Source organism: Anabrus simplex, chromosome 1 (genome assembly GCF_040414725.1).
Source record: "Anabrus simplex isolate iqAnaSimp1 chromosome 1, ASM4041472v1, whole genome shotgun sequence".
Taxonomy (NCBI): domain Eukaryota; kingdom Metazoa; phylum Arthropoda; class Insecta; order Orthoptera; family Tettigoniidae; genus Anabrus; species Anabrus simplex.
This window is the reverse complement of record NC_090265.1, coordinates 771,968,634-771,988,496: the sequence shown is the minus strand read 5'-3', so window position 1 is coordinate 771,988,496 and position 19,863 is coordinate 771,968,634. Positions and strand designations below refer to the sequence as shown.

The following is a 19,863-nucleotide window of genomic DNA, read 5'->3' as shown; positions in this document are numbered from 1 at the left end:
AGGGAGTTCATTCATTGTGTGTTTTGTTGATTAGTGAATTAATTGTGTGTTGTTTCGGTGCTATTCCTCGTGTTCGATGTTCCATGTATTAACAATGGATGAGTCTAAAACAGCCTGCCTCTGTGTTGTAGTGGTTAGTGTGATTAGCTGCGATCCCCGGAGGCCCGGATGGTTCGATTCCCGGCTCTGCCACGAAATTTGAAATGTGGCACGAGGACAGGAACAGGGAGGTCAACTGAGTATTATTCTCATCTCAGCAATCCTTGAAGTAGTTGTCCGTGTTTTTCCACTTCTTCTCCAGGCAAATGCCGGGATAGAACCTAACTTAAGGCCACGGGCGCTTCCTTCCCCCCTCAAGGCCCCTGTTCAGCATACCAGGTGAGGCAGCCTGGGAGAGGTACTACTCTTCCTTCCCAGTTGTATCTCCGACTAAATGTCTCACACTCCAGAGCACTGCCCTCGAGGCGGCAGAGGTGGATCCTTCGCTGAGTCCGAGGGAAAAGCCATCCCTGAAGGGTAAACGGATTAAGAAAGAAATAAAGAAAGAAAGAGTCTCTGAAAAGCCTTTTACAACCCGTTCGTTTGATGCAAATTTAACATTTAAATTTAAAAAACAGGAAACAAGAATTCTATGTTCGCACGTTCAATCCAGAAACTTACAGTAAAACTGCTTGGCTCTCAGATACGTTTATGTTGTTGAAATATATTTCTATAATACGAGTTCTGATAGGACAGTGAATGCATTGGTGAGACTTGCGATTGAGTGTCTGGATAACTTTGACTGCCGCGAAAAATTAGTTGCGCAGTCTTTCGATGGAGTGGCGGTGCTTTCAGGTCAGCTGAATTGCGTGCAAGCTAAATTAAAGGAAGTGGTTCCTGAGGCTGTATTCACCCACTGCTACGCGCACAAACTTAATTTAATTCTTTCTCAAGCTGTGTCTTGCACGAAAGTATGTCGTATGTTCTTCGCAATGATGAGTGGTTTTGCAACATTTTTAGTATTTTTCTGAGAGAACTAACCTGCTGGACAGTGCCCTCAAGAAAAGATTTCCTAAGCTAGCTCCAACAAGGTGGGACTATTCCAGCCGATTAGTACAGACCATCGCGGAATATCGTGCACCTCTCCAAGAGCTTTACGAATGTATTTTGGAGGAACCTGGGAACTGGGATAACATTACAGTCAATGAGAAAAGCGGGTTTCTTGCGAAGTTAACGGAATAAATTTCAGTTCAGTTTTCTTCTGAATATTTTAATGAAGTGTTTTCATTGAATGATGTCACACAGAGGCCTAACATCCTTCAATCCAAGACCCTAGATATCGCATTTTGCACCAGCGAAGTGAATTCATTAGAAACTAAAGTGTCAGTAATGCGAAACAGTGTATTTGCTAATGTCTGGGACAGAACAGAAGAGACATTTAATCCACTTATGAAAATTCTAGCGCAGTTAAAATATCGCTTCTGTTCATTAGGAGATTTGTCCTTCACTGAAATGTTTGAGTGTAAGAAATTTTATCTTTTCTTGCGATTTTCCCAAAAGAGCAATTAAGTAAATTGATTGAAGTCTATGGGAAATATGTTGATATAGTACGACTTAAATCCAAATTGAGGGCAATGTTCACATCTGAACAGTTCAAAGATAAGACTGGCTCAAATCCAGAAATTCGTATTGACCAGTGGTCTCCACAGCGGTCTTCTCGAGCTTTATAAGTCAGAGTCGTCTCTCTGCATTTGGAATGATGTCTATGGAAAATGATCTTCTTGTTGAAATTAAATCACGTGAGAACTTCTGCAGTGACGTCACCAAGGAATTCTGCAAAGAGAATCGGAGGGTCAAGTAAGCAGGGGGAATAGAATTGGAATTTGCTTACGGTCCTACATTGTTCTACTGTATCGTTACTAGTTGCATGCCTCGGTTGAAAATCCAGGATACGCCACTGCCCCTCACCTTCTCCGAGCATCTCCGGCGTCACCGTCTAAGAGGCCCGCCTCCTTCTTCAGGGGAGGAATGAAAACATTTTGGTAATAGTAGTAGTAAAACTTGAACATATCGGTCTGTTATATCGTCGGTGAAGAAACCAAACTTCGTATCTCCCAACGCTCTTCCTGTCCATTATTCTCCTTAAGACTGGTCACGCCTCCCAGCCGCATATGGATACGGACGGTAGTACATCAAAACAATGTTCGTTATGTTCATTTTTATATGCGAAATTGTAAAGGAAAATTAACCTTAAGTACAGTATACTCTAGGAGTGAGTAAATTCGTGGCGAAAACATGCATTCCTACAGCACGGTACGGTAAGGTTCATTTTCCTTTACACATTAGCTTAGGAAAATGAACACAACGAAAATTGTTCTCATGGACTACATATCCATAGGAAGAGCACTGTGACATGCGAGGTTTGGTTTCTTCAACGACGATATGCTTTGTCTGCCAAGCATCCTCCAAGTTAAGGAAATATTTCAAATAAACATGACCAGGCTATTTTCCGGAAACATGTGCCAGTGTGTGACCAGGAATGACACTTGTCAGGCAAGGCTTTTTGCACATATGAATAAGAAGGTATATTCTTAAGGGCCACCCAGTTATCATGGATATCAGCACCACAAGATAAAGAGCAAGTGATCATGGACACTTGCCTGCTACCTTGTGAGCTGAACGGGGAATAGCCAGAAGTAACTAGGCCTCTAACAACTCCAGGCGCCGAAGTAGCATTCACCGTTTGTGTTGTCGTTATATTAAATCCGATAGATAGATAGATAGATAGAGTTGCTGGGGGATGATTATCAGGACATGTAGATACTGTACTGTATAGTGCTATCGGACAGACAAACAACAGGAGAGTGCTCGAAGTCTATTAATGTGTCTGTGAGCACACAATGCTGGCATGCCAGCCGCCTGCACTGGCTCTATTCTATTTTGATGCTGTCATAGCACAGCCAGGTTCGCCACTACATTCCATTAATTTTTACCATAACTCTTCTAAAACGTTTCATACTCAAAAGTAAGTCTCTGCTCTATTATTCTGATGTGTAGACAGAGGAAGAGATATAACAGACAAACTGCCGGACTCCCTACTGAGTGGCCAGCGTCTTATCTTTCGGGTTCCATTCGCGGCCGGGTCGAGTCTTTTTAATTTCCTTGGCTGGGGCAATGGGTGTGTGTGTGCTGTCCCTAATATTCCTGCAATGCATACACCACATCCCCAATAAACCTACACGCTCTCGCCGGAGAATGGTGTCCTCCAGGCTAGCAATAGTCAGTGTTAAGGAAGCTAGGCAGCAATTAATACATATTAACTGGGGTCTACTATATGTACCCAAAAACATTCTGCTGATAACGGTACAAAGCCCTCCAAGAACGAAACGTATTCAGATAGAAACTTTTGATCACTGTAATGTATTTTCAGTCCTTGGAATATCAAGGATTAACAGAAACAATGTTTATAGAGACGAGACAAACAAACAAACAAACAAACAAACAAACAAACAAACAAACAAACAAACAAACAAACAAACAAACCATTATCAGCAGAATGTTTGTGGGCACATATAGTAGACCGCAGTTATTATGTATTAATTGCTGACTAGCTCCTTTAACACTGACTATTGCTAGCCTGGAGGACACCACGCCATCTCACTGTCAGATAGCTCTTCAATTGAAATCACGTAGCCTGAGTAGGTAAAAATCCCTGATCTGGCCGGGAATCGAACCCGCGGCCTCCGGGTGAGAGCAGACACGTTATCCCTAGACCGCGGGGCCGACGCATGGGACACAACTTGAAAATGTAAACTTTCACAAACTCACATGTTTTTCTTCCAATATCTAATGCAAATAAGTAGTAATAATGAAAAGGCTACAATTTGTTTTGTTTCTTTTTTTGTGAGGGTTGTGCCTTAGTACTGTGTATGGCCTCCTCTGGCATTGTTCAGGTCTCTGACACTCTGTGGCATGCTTGCGATCAGCATATGGACGTCATCTTGAGGAAAAAGGTCCCATTCCATGTCGGTGACTCTAATTAAGCGTGAGAGTGTCTGTGGAGGTTGTGGACAATCAAAACCAGCCATTTCCAACCTGTCACACACATGCTCGATGCAGTTCATGTCCGATGAATTAGGTGGCCAGTTCATATGGTTGATGCCCTGGCACTCTCATGGAGTTCCTCACTGATGAACCTTGATCAGGAAAAGCATTGTCGTCGACGAAAATTAATTGAACACCTTATTTGTACGTAAAAGGTTGTACAAATGGTCAAAGAATTTCATCGGTGCACCACTGGGTAGTTAATGTCCCTCGAATTGGTATTAAAGGTGGACGATGTCCATGCATAACCCCAGCGTAAAATAATACACTACCACCTCCAAGTGCATGCATCTCTTGAACAGGCTGGTACTTACCACCGCATCCTTTACATCTCCACAGCCTTTGCCACCGTGTATCTGGCCTAAGTTATATCTGTGTTTCATCTGCAAACATTACATTATGCCATTCATCCACCTTCTCCTCTCAACATGATGACAATACTCTAGTGGGACACGTTGAATTGGTCGAAATAAAATTAGTTGGACACCATGGAGCCGATTGCGTGCAGTTTGTGCACAAATTCGGACCTGGGTTGCCCTCATGAAGTCATCTTCTAATTGTTGAGCAGTCCAAGTTGGTCTCCTTTGCACTGTTATGCAGATATGCCGATCTTAACTGGCATTGTCACCCTCAATCAACTTTCCCATAGTCTATTAGCCACATCATTGGTCTCTTGGTACACTTTTCCACATTTTTATCACTGTTATATCTTGCTAGTCCACCCCTTTCCCTGAATGAACCTCCCTATTACCCTTCTAAAGAATCCTCCTGACTTGTATCTACCCCTGCAGTTCAAGTGAAATAACGTTCGATCATAATATTGTGAATTCAATCACCTAGCCTTTTCACTGTGATGTTTTGAAAAGCAGGTGAACCCTCTGGGCCAGGTTATTTTAAGGTAAAAAGCACTTTAACACATATTATTTTACTGATACTATGATACCTCTTAGCCCCGTTTCCTGATACGGCATCGGGGATGATATATTACGGCATGTTTTACGGCCAGATGCCCTTCCTCTTGCCAATTTCAGTTGACGAAATAATGAACATGAAATGGCCTAAGAATAGGAGCTGTCCTGGCATTTGTTTGGAATTAAAAAAGGGAAACCATAGAAAACCACTCTCAGGACAGCCGACGGTGGGGTTCAAACCCACTCGCCTCCCGAAAGCAGATCTCGGCTGCATGTCTGTAGCATGTTAACATACACTGCTACTCCACGTGGTGATACTATTACTGAAATATAATATAAAACTGGTATCGTAAAAACCATGGACATTTGGGGTTTAAAAGACATATCTCAGGAGATGGTGACAATTTCTCATCAGATTCATCACTATCACTTTGCCTGATACCTTTTGTAGTTCATTATCATCTCCTATATATTCTCCATCTTCTTCATAAAAAATTTCATCTCCAGAATCACCATTTATGAGGAAACACTCAATTTCTTCATCAACAAGAGATGAATGTGTACTGGTATTTCAAGATGCCACAATGGCTATACGGAAGCGGGAAAGATCTATGAAGCATAATAATAACATCAGATCCTTTCGAAAACATGTGAAATGGAGTCTTATATCTGCCATACAGACATTCTTTGAACATTACCACAGAAAGTCAAAGCGTGACAATGTGACACTATAACTTTGTTTGTATGTATGGTAGTGAATATCATTTAATTTGGAACTACTGAGTTTGGGCCTGTGATTAGCACATGAAGATGAGGGAAAAGCACTTTGAGGATGGCTGAGGTGGAAATAGAAAAAAAAAACACACACACACACACACCTACTCAGCTGACCTCCCAAAGCTGAGTAAACCCAGTTCCACATCCTTGTACCACTTTTCAAATTCAGTGCAGAACCAGGAATCAAATCCAGCCCCCCAGGGGTGGCAGATAATTACACTAACCACAGAGGTGCAGCAATACTAAGCTATTCCAAATTGTCAGGCTCATGAGCACGTACACTTTGGTGTATTTGAAGCGTTCGTGCAGTAGAATTTGGTATTCTGCCTGCTAGTTTGCTGTTCTTGCAGGCGTGGATTCCAGTTTCGTGCAGTTTGAGAACAGTCAACAGAATTTGGGGATTGTTTTCATATTTCTAAATTAGGCATGCCCAACAGTCTTGTCGCAGGTGGTTCACAAAGCACAGACCTTATAAATTATTTTGTTTCGTGTTTCTCTTGAAAATAACATTCCTTGACGGTGGTATTCTTAAATAAATTCTTAATTAAATGTATATATATATATATATATGTTCGGCATTGAATAGGTTATAGACAGAAAAGTTGATCTTAACTACAAAAGAACTTCATTTTTGTAGTTTATGACATCACAACAAAAAACGCTCATTAAAAACAGGAAATAAACACGATTACCAAAGTAAACAGATTTGGAAGATACGTAAGAGAGTGGGAGATACAATAGGTAACACATCTGGAAGAGAAAGAGAATGTAGTTTAGCAATATGGCATAGCCTTATTTCTACATGGATGCAGTGTATGGAACTCTCACGCTCACCAGGATTCATTCTGGGTGATTTGCAACAAAAGATTAGTGTTACAAAAATGTTGCAAACTTTTGTCTGGGAAAACTTGGGAGCAAGGTGATGAGCAGATTGACTAAGTGGTATGTTTCAAGCTGCCAGTGTACAGATGGTGTGGAATGACATAAGTGGACAAGTAGGTTTTTTTTAAATGTTAGGAAATATCATAATATAGTAATACAGTAAATATGAAATTCAGTGTGACAAGTTGGGGCAAATATTCGTTTAAGTAAAGGGGAATTACGAACTGGGATAATTTAACAAGGGAAATCTTCTGTAAATTTTAAAGTTATTTGAAAGATATAAGAAAAGACTGTGCAAACAACTCATAGGTAATCTGCCACCTGGACGATAGCCCTAATTGCAGATCAGAGGTTTTTGAGTGATTACTTGCTGTTGTATTAAAAATCATTCTGCTGTTGACAACCATATAAAAAGGAAAGTTTTTACTTGTCTTTCTCTTGTATCTTTTGTGTTATGTATGGTGGTCACATACCTTAATCTGACCGCGACGTTAGGTTTATGAAACATTGGACTTACCACAAAGTAGTGTCCTCTGATACTATAATTTAAAAATGTATGCCAGTGAGTATCGTTTAATTTGGAAGTTCTACTGAGTTTGGGCACATGACTAGAACATGAAAATGAGGGAAAATTACTTCCATTAGCAAAACCATCTGTCTGTATGGAATTGGAAGCAGGGAGAGCACAGATGAACTGATGATTGCATTGGTAGACTTATCAGAAGTAGGATACCTGAAAAATGTATTGACTAGCTGAGCACGATGATATACATGTCAGTCTAATAATTATCTTATAGAATTACTCATTGTCTGTATGGTTTAGGCTGGGTCAGTGATGTTTTATTACACTAGGGAAGTACGATTGTTTAATAAAGCAGAACTAGCTTTCTTTGGCTCGAGGTTCAAGTGACAACTTCCTGAGTTTCAAATATAATTCCCAGTTTCCAATTATATTTAATTATATAAAATATGCTTTACGCGATGAAATTTGATGAGGAACACATCAGGGACGTTATAAACAAAGGTATGATTATAGTTTTTGGATACTCGTGATAGCCCTTTTAATTCAAACAATGAACCTTCCCTGGCTCCATTGGCATGTACTGTATTTTAGATAAACCAGAATGCAAGAAGTGTGTCAAAGCACTGATGGAACTGGAGAACATCGACGATGAAGCGGACCAGCTGGGGATCGGCTTCGTCAAGATCTCTGACGAGAGTTTGGCAGAGGAATACAACCTGGGCACGCTGCCAGCACTCGTCTACTATCGCCACCAAATCCCCATCATCTATGAGAGTGAGTAACTTTCTTCTTCAACTCATCATCATTCACTATATAGTGTTTCTGACAATCAGACATATCTTATATTTCAATTGTTTGTTTATCTATATATTTTAAAGTTAAGCAGAACCTGCAAGTAGTAGTGAGATTTTCTTCACTGATTATAAATTAAGTATATATAGGTAGCATTTGTAAAAGTACTCTCACTCTTGTCGAAAATGTTCTGAAATTCCTTGACACAAAGTATTCCACGATTCAATATTTGACTTTATAAATGAATATTTGACGGAAGGTTTGGTTCGTATTCCATGAGGACAATTTTTTCTACCCACATAAGCACATCTGATCATCCTGGAAGGAAGCGGCTAGATCTGTTCTTGCAAAATGTTCAAATAACAAGGATTTTATAAGCCAACATGAGAATAAATAAAAATTAGAATATATGGTACTGGAAATGGCAGCCCTTCAGTATTGCATTACAAACTAGTTAGTGGCAGTTCGGTTTGTTATATACTAACATTAAAAGGCCAGCCTTGTGGTAGATACTGACTCAGGTTGGTGCCATACAATAGTATTTTAATTTTGGAACATTGCAGCTACCCAATGCAACCTTCCAATGTGTTGTTTATTATGTATATAGGCTCATCAATTCTTAACACAATAATTCCCCAGGATACTGTATTTATAGGAAGATGAATAAATTGTTGGAAGCAATTTGTTTTAAAGGTTTAAATTTCATCACCATAAGAAAATTAGGTTCAAACTAAATAAAACAAAAAATAACAACATATCGAATGAAATAAAATTGACGTTACTTTCCATTGGAAATGCTGAGTAGGTACTTATTCTTTGAAACTTCCCAGGTTATGAACTAGGCCAGCATTTTCTGTCCTTCCGACATGTGAAATGAATGTCCTCCAGCTTCGATGATCTCACCTCAGATATGATAATGGCTTATTTGGTTATATAGAGTACCGGTACTCTTGTTGATCTGGAAAGAAAACAAATTCCTAGAAGAATAGAGAAAACTGTTTAAACAGGACATCAGACCTAAATGTGGAAATGGTAGGGACCTAATGCTGTTGTTACACACCCTGCAGCTTTTGGAAAAGACCATCGAAATGAGACTTAGGAAGTTAGTGGAACATTTGCTTTAGGAAGAACAATGTGGATTCAAGAAAGATTGAAATACTATGGATCTCAGTTTTGTCATAAGAATGCTTACAGAAAAGTACTGGGGACATGGAAAGAATCCTGTGATTACAATTTTGGATATTGAAAAGATCTACTATAGTGTCCCTCAGAACCAGATCTGGGAATGTCTGGAAGACCTCAAGGTGCCAAAGTATCAGACTGATGAAATAAAGATGCTCTACCAGAACTGCTACAGTTGCGTTTAGATCAAAATGGTTTGAGACAAAGAGAGGTGTCCAACAATTAAGTGCCCTTTCACCACTCTTGTTCAATATAGTAATGGACAAAATTATAAAATCTATCAAGAAAATGGACAGCAGACCAAATGCCCTGGTATTTGCTGATGATGTTTTGTTATGGAGAGAAACAGAAGCTGAATTACAGAAAAGGCTGACTGAATGGAACAAAATGTTCAACAAGAAAGGAACAAGCTCTAACCTCCTTTTCAATGGAAACGAAGTAGAATCACTTCATGTACCTCGAAAGCACAATCCTGAAAGACAACACAGACAAGAAGAAAATACTTTGCAGACACAAAAATCATCCAACATTTACAATCATGTAAAAAACCTACTTTGGGACTGCAAAATACCACAAACAGCAAAAACAACCCTGTATTACATCTAATTCGTACCAATCCTCACATACGTTTCAGAGGGGGTATGTACTTTACTAAACAACAACTATAGCAGAATTCAGGGAACAGAAATGAGACTCTTTAGACCTATGAAATGACTCAAAAGGACAAAATTAGGAATGAAATAAACATGAGGGTAGCTGGCATTCAGGTTCCTATTAGTAGTGTAATAAAGAAGCACAGATTTCGGTGGCATGGGCACATTAAGACCTTCCAGAAAATACTTTGACCTTACTGTCAAAGGAAAAAGAGCAAGGATGGGAAAGGTTTCAGATGGGAAGATGTCCTGGAACAGAAGATGTACGCAGACAGGAAGAGATGGTGTGCGCTTGTAAACTTAGAACTGGAGTTGGAAATATATTATTATTATTATTATTATTATTATTATTATTATTATTATTATTATTATTATTATTATTATTATTATTATTATTATTATTATTACTATTATGGGTTGGGTGGTTTATTTACTAATGTTCCTCAGATTCAGATCTCAGGAAGTGCATAAATGATTTTGACTGAGTTATGGGGAATTTTTGTACACTTTTGACAGTCTTATTCTGAAGCTGTTGCATAAGTAATATTTTAGCCACCCACCTGTATAGCCATGTGTATAACAAGAACTAAAGACCAGTTTGAGTTACTACAGAAAGTGGAATCTTATTACAAATCCCATCATTAGAACAGACTGTGAAATTACATGGTGTTGGTCACCACTTTATCCATGAAACCTCTCTGAACAATTATTTCTGATTGTTTTAGAAGGTACACCTCATCTAAACCAGCACAAGGCTGGAATAATTTTGCATAGGTTGTGAAATATGTTTTAATTTGGTGTTTCAGGTGAGCTGACGCGGGAGGAAGACGTGCTCGAGTGGCTGGTGCAAAACAAGTCCACAGGTGACGAAGAAGATGTCATCGAAGACGTCACTGCTAAGACATTAGAGACACTCATAGGCTCAATCGACAACCTGGTCGTCCTCTTTTGTGAGTATCTATTCTTCAACACTCTGGGAGAATACATTGGAGACAATCTTGCATAATGGAATGTATAATTTTAAACTGCTTTCCCCATACAGTTATCTATACAAAGTACCAGTAGAACTGTGGTTTGTTTATGATGTACTTTCATTGCAGATGACAATGATGATGAGGAATCGATGCAGGTGCTTGGTGATCTGGAGACGATAGACGACGACTGCGACAAACATGGCATTCAGTTTGTAAAGATTGACGACACTGAAGCTGCAAGGGAGTTTGGAATTGATGATGTGCCAACCATCGTTTACTTTGAAAAAGGAATTCCCAACATTTTTGATGGCAAGTAATCCTTCAGGATCGCTTTACTGAACAATTCTGAACAATTCCTTTTTTTTTTTTTTTTAGTTATGATCCCATATTTTCCAGTGTCAACTTAGTTAAATGTAACAAAAACTTTTCAGTCTGTCAAACACACTGCAATTACAATATAAATTATAACACTATACACATACCTATAAAAATACACACTATTATACAAAGAATGACATGTTTCGTTCTACAAGAACATCCTCAGATTTTATCAAATCACTTAAAACATGCTTATATAGGTACAGTATTGTTTACGTTGCATAAACTTGTCAATGATAGAGAGTTTAGTGACAATATGAACCAGCAATGACAAAAAATTAATTTACAAGTATTAATATAGTGAAAAACTTCTCTGCTGTGGACATGGAGACTGTGGGCATGGAGAGGCAAATGGAAAGTTTTGGGTAAAGCACACTGCTCGCAGAGAGGGGAGGGGCCGTGTGGAGCGTTGTAGATCCCTCCTATCAGATGTTAAAATCTAGTATACTGTACCGTGGAGATGGGAGGGGAAGTAGAGTGGAGCGAGTGGAACGCTGTGGAACCTTCTATCAACACTGGAGAGAGGAGAGAAGGTTATTAACCTACTTCATGTTATAATGTACTTTTATGTAATATGGATGAAATCGAGATAATGATTTTAGGTGAATAAAGTTAGGAATTGAAATAGAGACTAACTGTTAAATGTTATTATTATGATGAAAGATATTTTAATGAGTAAGTGTTGTCCAGATGTTATGTGAGTAGAGCAAAAAGGGTGGAATTTTTAAAGTGTGTATGGTCATTTAAATTGGTTACATTAGAATTTTTTGCATTGTAAATTTCGATTGCTTCCTTTATATTCAAAGATTTACTTTTATTTTTGATGTGTAAAATTTTTAGATCTGTGTTCATGTCCATGAAATGGTGTGAACAATCATATATGTGCTCCACGAAGGCTGAATGCCGATTATATATGATTTTTTTTTTTTTTTTTTTTTTTCTTGTTCTTTGTATCTTGTGTGGAAATTACGTTTTGTTTGACCTATACATGTGGCATTGCAGTTAGGTTCTTGGCACTTGAGTTCATGTACTTCTGACTTTGAGAAAGGGTCTTTCTTGTTTAGGTTCCACTTGCTGATGTGTCTCTGTAGTGTGTTGTTCATTCTAAAGGCTACTTTTAAGCCCTGTTTCTTGAAAATATTAGCTACTTTGTATGTGTTCTTGTTAACGTAGTTGAGAACCATGTATTTTTCTTTGTCATGCGTGGTGGTTTCCTGGCGATTTTTCTTATGTTTATTTAACAGTTTATCTATTGTGCCTGGAGGGTGGTTGTTTTCTTTCATGATTTGTTTAACGATTTTTATCTCTTCATTAAAATTCATAGTGCTCATTGGTATGGAAATAGCTCTATGTATCATTGTATTCAGTCCAGCTATTTTGTGTATGCATGGGTGGTTCGACTCGTTGTCAGTAGTGTGCAATGTCTGAGTGGGTTTCTGTATGCTTTGTAAGATAGGTTGTCATCAATCCTGTTGATTGTGATGTCTAAATAGTTTATTTTCTTGTTAGTTTCTGGCTCCATTGGGAAACTGATGGACTTCTGCAAAGAATTTAGTGTGTTTAATTACTGGTGTGCATTAGTGATGTCATTATCATATATGCATATGACATCATCAACGTATCTGCTCCAGTGTAACATTCCTTTTGAATGCTCCCCACTAAGAAGATGTTCACGAATTTATTCAGAAAAATGTTTGTTATTAAACCTGATAATGGTGAACCCATGGCTAACCCTTCTTTCTGGCAATAGATTTTGTCATTAAAGCAAAGCAATTTTGATGTAGTGTTGTTGTAAGAAGGCTAATAATTTATTTTGTTTCTTATAGAGAACTGTTTCCTTTAAGAAGATTTTTGGTAATTTTAATGGATTCATCTATTGATATGTTGTTGTACATGTTAGTGACGTCAAAGGATATTATATGTGTGCTCTCTGTTATTTTAAGTTTATTTAGTTCTTTAATTAGTGCTAGGCTGATTGTAATTGATCTGTTTTCTTTAAGTGTAATTTTCTCTTTTAGAATTTACTGTAAAGAAGGCCAAGCTACAGTACATGTGCAAAAGTTTTGACAAATGTGTAATATAATAGAAAAATTGGAAAGGAAATTCAATGTATAGAAAAAAATAAGGCCAGGCGAGTAGTAAAAAATAAACAAGAATTTAATGAAAGAACAGTATTCTCTATGTAAAGAAATCAGATTAGAACTTGACTTGGGAGATCGGTATCAGGTTTATATGAAATGTAGCATGACTGTAGAGACGGAGATACTGTATTCTCTTAACAAACACATGTGATCACATATACGTTACATGTTACACTGTCATTGATACATTCTGTTATATGTTATATTATAATAGACTCCGATCCTCTCTGTTATATGCTAAAGTATCATAGACACTGTCGCTTTCTGTAATATGCTACAGTCTAACGCACCCAGAGGTAAAGTATTCTCTCTCCAAAATGTTTGAGTTTATACTAGACACAATCAAATTGTTCTAGCAATGAAATTCTTAACTTGCTCAGATAAATAGTAAATTTTTCCCAGAGCACTGTTAAGAATTTTTATGAATGTAGAAATTAGAGAGTACTATGACAAATTACAAATTAATAATCTAGTTACAAATATTGTACTGTTTCTCTTTATTGCATTATTGCAATATCCTTGAGAAAAAGATACAATAGGTCATTGGGACCATTGAACTGGACATTTTTGGATTATCATACTTTTTGGGGGGTTTTCCTGCATTTGCACTTCAGATGTTGGGTTTTCCTGAGTATACAGTCATTGTTAAAGTGCATTTTGGTCATTCGTAGGCAATAAACTCTGGATTAACTCTACCAGCTGTTTCTACAGGTAAAAAGCTCTGTGGAGAGCTTGATGTCGGTATCCCATTGCCGCATCTGGTTGGGAGACAACATCGTTGTCAGGGACCTATGCCTACCCGGTATAGGCATAACCAGTTGATCATATAACAAACACTCACAACTGCTGTAAAAAGAAACACTATATTAAGGAAAATACAATACCACGCATTACAGTCCGTCAGCCATACTTTATTTTTTTCCCCAAAGATCACCATAACAACAGCCAAACACTCAGAGTGAACGTGACATTCTCCCACCTTTTGTTATCAATCAAAACACAAAACACAATCTTTACAGACAGAGGCGAGAAGGTATTTTAACTCTTCTTCCACTCCTGGTGAAGTTGTGGCTGCCGAGACTTACCATCTCAGGAACCATATCACTGGTTAAGGCCATCTCCTCACTCTCACCTTCAACCTCCAATGGATAAAGGTGCCTCATAAGATGGATGAGTTCTCCTGAGGATGTCTTCACCCGAACTACCCTGATCATTTTGTCTTTACCTGGAAATATAGCTGTCACTCTCCCCAGGGCCCAGTCGATTCTTCTCTTGTCATCGCTACCAATGATGACCACATCTCCTACCTTCCACTGCCGATCAGGCTCCTTGCCCGATGAACAGCACAGAACTCCAAACTCCATGGCACTACAGCCCTTGAAGGGCCTTGGCCTACCAAGCGACCGCTGCTTAGCCCGAAGGCCTGCAGATTACGAGGAGTCATGTGGTCAGCATGATGAATCCTCTTGGCCATTATTCTTGGCTTTCTAGACCAGGGCCGCTATCTCACCATCAGATAGCTCCTCAATTCTAATCACGTAGGATGAGTGGACCTCGAACCAGCCCTCAAGTCCAGGTAAAAATCCCTGACCTGGCCGGGAATCAAACCCGGGGCCTCCGGGTAAGAGGCAGGCACGCTACCCCTACACCACGGGGCCGGCAAACAGCACAGAAGGCTACCCAGATATTCCAGTCAGAATCTTCTCCTCAGTTCATTTCTTAGCTGTTGAAGGTACTGAAACCTTCTTGAGAGACTGACCTGATCTAGTTTGTCTAAATCTGGAGTACCAATCACGGGAACGTCCTGAAGAAACATTGACGGAGTTAGAGGTACCAATTCATCATGACTTTCTGAAATGTAGGTAAGAGGTCTGGAGTTAATTACTTATTCACAATCAGCAATCATCAATTCCTCATATGTCAAGATAGCCTTGCCTAAAACATGCCTTAATAGTTTCTTGACCATTTGCACAATGCACTCTCAGAATCCACCCCACCAAGGAGCTGAAAGAGGACTAAACTTCCACTCAATTCTAGTAACCGATGTTTCTGCACCGATTTTTTTTCCAATCAATGTTGCCGAACAATTTGTTAGCCCCGGCAAAGTTTGTCCCATTGTCACTATAAATCACACGAGGCCTGCCTCGTCGGGCTATGAAGTGCCTAAGGGCTAGTAAAAACCCTGTAGTCGACAAAGTCATCACTAGTTCAAAATGGTCTGCTCTAACAACTGCACATGTAAAAATCACAACCCAAGCCTTGTCTTTGGATTTTAGAAATAATGGTCCAGCAAGATCGACTCCTACCACTTCAAATACACCTGCATCTATCACACGATCTTCTGGAAGGGCTGGCGTTTCAGGAACTGATTTTTTCATTTCAAATCTTCTACATTGTATACATTTCCTGATGACTTTACAAATTGTTCTTTTTCCCTTTGGTATCCATTAGTGCTCCCGCAGTATGGCGAGTAGAAAGTGAACAACACTGAGAAGCTCTGAAATGATGTTCTCTGATTATCACCTCAGTCAGAGGGTGATTTGATGGCAATAAAACAGGTGTACGGAAATCGTATTCATCCTTTCTGTTGGTGATTTTTGTCTTAACCCTGATGAGGTCCAGCTGGTCTTTGAAAAGGCAAAATGTTTTTTGGTTGTTTCTTTCAGTAAATTTCTCTTCTTGAACAATTTTCAACAGTCGTCTCTCCGCCATTGAAATTTCAAAACAATCCAATTCAGAAGCAACATTCTGCTCTATGTCCTTTCTCACATTGTTGATGAACCGCAGCATCCAGGCCACCATTCTGACGATTCTTGAATACTGAGAAAAGAATCTCAGATACCACTGCTTTTCCTGGAAGACAAGCATAGTAGTGGTAGCCTTTTCTTCTTTCTTCATCAACCTCCTCTTCATTAATTTCTACAATGTGCGATGGCCAACTGTTCTCTTCCAACTTTAACCAAGCGGGTCTCTCCCACCAACGAGAAGAAATCAGCTGCAAAGTAGAGCAACCTCTTAAAGGTAGGTCTGCTGGGTTGTCTGTGCCTGTTAGATAAAACCAACACTTAGGATTAGATAATAATCTAATTTCTTTCACTCTGTTAGTGACGAACACTCCCCAAGCTTCCTCTCTTCCTATCCAACATAGCACAGAAGAAGAGTCACTCCAAGTAGTACTCCGGGATGTCCGTCAGATTCAAACTTTCTTTCACAGAAAAAGCGAGACGTGAGCCTATAGTGCAGGCCAATAACTCCAGTCTCGGTATCGTTATTTCCTTTAGGGGAGCTACCCTTGATTTTGCTGTGACCAGTCGCACTTCAAACTCTTTTCCATTGTAAGATCTTAAGAAAATAATGGCTGCATAAGCCATTCAACTGGCGTCACAAAATACATGCATACTCCATGATGATTTGTCCTCACAACTAGAAAATCTTCTAGGCACTTTAATTTCAGCAACAGAGGACAACTCATTCAACCACTTATTGAATTTGATTTGGGTGTCTTCACTTAACAGACTAACCCAACTTACTTTCTCTCTCCAACTTTCCTGTAGTAAAACCGTAGGTACAATGGAAACCAGACAAGTAAAACCAATTGGTTCAAAAATACTTTGAGTCATTAACAAAACTGTCCTTGTGAGAATATCAGAGTCATTCAACTTCACCATTTTACATGACAAAACATCAGCTATGGGGTCCCACAACAAACCCAAAACAGGTGTCACTTTAGGCACTTCATCCTCCAGAGTCAACCTGGTGTACTCCGACCCTCTTAGGTCAAATTTTCCTTGCAACAGTAGCTCCTTCGACTCATCCACAAATTGTTTAAGTTCTTCTTCTGTGCTCACAGAAGTGATGCAGTTGTCTACATACAGAGATGTTCTCAGTTTATCTGAAACTGGTAACTAAATCTCTAGCTCAGCTATCAACCTTTGTGGACTGGATTAGGTATTGAAATTTATCTTCATCCTCAATTTCAGAGTCCTCATGGATGCACTAAAATTGTCCCCAAAATTCCAATTAATTCCTAACCTTCCCATCGAATTTCACGAGTTCTATCTTTGGTAATTTCGATTGCCTTTTGTTTTTATTCTCAGCTGATAAGTTGATCTACCTGACACTACTTCCAACACATTGGCATTATTACTGTAGCTTGTAACCACAGGGCATATTTTTGTCTTGCATCATCTAATTTGTCTCTAAAAGTGTCCATAGATTCGTACTCACTGTCATAGTCATCGTCTCCTTCTCTTTCCAGCAACAAATCTAACACTTTTTGTCCAACGATGCCAGTTCCTTTCCTAACCTTTCCAATTTATTTATCAAGGATTGCAATGTGTCTTCATGAATGCCATCTTGTATTTCTTGACTTAAATTCTGCAAGAGCAAATTGTACGTTTTTGTAAAAGTCGCTCTTACCGGCCTCTGAGCTTTCGTTAACTTCTCCATTTCAACACAATCTATAAGTTGTATGAATTAATACGTATCCTGGCAGGGTCGCCACAATTTGTCAGGGATCTATGCCTACCTGGTATAGGTATAACCAGTTGATCATATAATAAACACTCACAACTGCTGTAAAAAGAAGCACTATATTACAGAAAATACAATAGGCTATCACACATTACAGTCCGTCAGCCATACTTTTTTTTTTCCCCAAAGATCACCATAACAACAGCCAAACACTAGGAATAAACGTGACAATCATTGTGCAAACACTTTTCACTTGACAACTGAGGAATACCTTCATGTCTCCCTTTACAACCCTCACATTGAGATGCTACACAGCAAATTGTCAGGGCTTTTTTTCCACACAGCAGAGACAGTGTCTTAATATTGCAACACCTTGTCCAGAAATGCATTACCAAAGCAAACTACTCTGCTGTACAGTCAACTGTTTGCATGTACAGTATAATAGTGACTTCTCGAGTTCAGAAAGTGTTGTGAAATATGAATTCGAGTGTTGGAGGAAAAAGCGGAAAACATTGACCTGAGTAACAGGCCAAACAACACAGTCGAAGTATTAGAGAAGTGCTCAGAGCATTTCTTCCCAAACATTCAAATGCTGCTTCAAATATTTGCTCATAACTGCAGGTTGTTTCAGGGAGGACAGCAAAGTTTTAGCTGCCTTTGTCTACTAAAAACTTACTTGCACTTGATAGTGAAAGAAGAGAGGCTGAATGGACTTAGTGAAACAGGAAAAGACTTATGCATACACTTGGTAGAGCTAGCTCCTGACTCTTGCACTTATACCTTCACATGCTTGCCACTGATATCTCACTATTTTTCACTGTGTCAGAAAAAGATATGGAACAATAATTTGCCACATGCTATTTTCGTGTAAAACCATATATAAGAGAGGTATATCGTGTTTTATTCTATAGGCCCTTTCTGAAGCACTCCCTCCTGGTGAAATGTTTTGGATATCTTATAGCTAAGATTCTACTCGACCTTATTCTAAACTGAAATTCCAAGTTTCATTAAAACCCACACATCCATTTTCCCATAATTCTGTGACAGACACAGACAAATATTAAACTGAACTTGACATAGATCATTGCAATGATATCAATATATTCTTGTCAAAATACAATATTAACTGACTGGAATATCATGGTCAATAGCAATTCTATCAAATAAGGAGCTTGTTTAAATGAAAAATGGCAAAGTTTCTCATTTTTCCAAAGTGTACTACACTGACATTTCGACTATGGGTATGCCAAGTTCCAGAGCTAGAATGACCCGGCCACAGATAGGGGTGAACACTGCTCTTTCATTTTCCATTAAGTGTCAACACTCTCCATTCCTACCAGCACCTCATAGCAGGAATCAAATAGTTGGAGTAATATGATGAACCAGTGTTATGTACCAGTCCAATTTCACAATGACTAGATTATGGGTTTGGAAGTAATGTTAAAAATGTCATCTGTACTTGCAGGAGACATGGAAAATGAGAGCGAGATTCTTGAGTGGTTGATTGACCAGCTGGAAAAGGACGAGATCGAGGATGTAACGGATGAGATGTTGGACCGTCTCATCAAGGAGGGCAAGACTATGGCTGTGCTGTTCTGTGAGTATCATGAGCTTTTCTCTTGGATAACATAACATTACTTGGTGACATCATACACACAGATTTTGGAGTGGAATTTTGTATGCCCTTTAAAAACCTAACCACCCGTGCCCATGATCTTGAGATCTGATACTGACACTACCACTGATGCCTGTGAGTTCTTTTTTACTTGACTCTCAAGCCAGGGAAGTGAAAGGATTTGCAAATACATTGTTCTTGGATAAGAAATGCATTCAACATCTTCATCATCATCATCATCATCATCATTATTTTAGAGTTCCAGATTCCCACGTACCTTTAGTGAGCTTTATCCACTCTGTTTTATGGAGATGGTATTCTATTGTTAATGATGTCCTCTACGGTCCTTCTCCTAGCTGGAAGCTCAACCTTTACGATGACAATCCAGGAGCCAATGACCTTAGATGTTAGGCCCCTTTAAACAACAAGCAACAAGATGACCATCCAGTGGGTTCTTGGTCTTCCCATCATGTGATTTG

The 19,863-nt window shown here is 39.0% G+C and overlaps 1 protein-coding gene across 4 annotated transcripts in view; it reads left to right on the top strand.

Annotated features, from left to right (window-relative positions):
- hlk (hulk) overlaps positions 1-19,863 on the top strand; it is a 369,077-nt gene that overhangs the window by 176,067 nt on the left and 173,147 nt on the right. For all 4 annotated transcript variants that reach the window (XM_067136216.2, XM_068225214.1, XM_067136215.2 and 1 more), the window contains 4 exons: positions 7,768-7,950; positions 10,610-10,753; positions 10,904-11,086; positions 19,235-19,366. In XM_067136216.2, the coding sequence (XP_066992317.1) occupies positions 7,768-7,950; positions 10,610-10,753; positions 10,904-11,086; positions 19,235-19,366 (642 nt within the window). The remainder of the gene's footprint in view (positions 1-7,767; positions 7,951-10,609; positions 10,754-10,903; positions 11,087-19,234; positions 19,367-19,863) is intronic.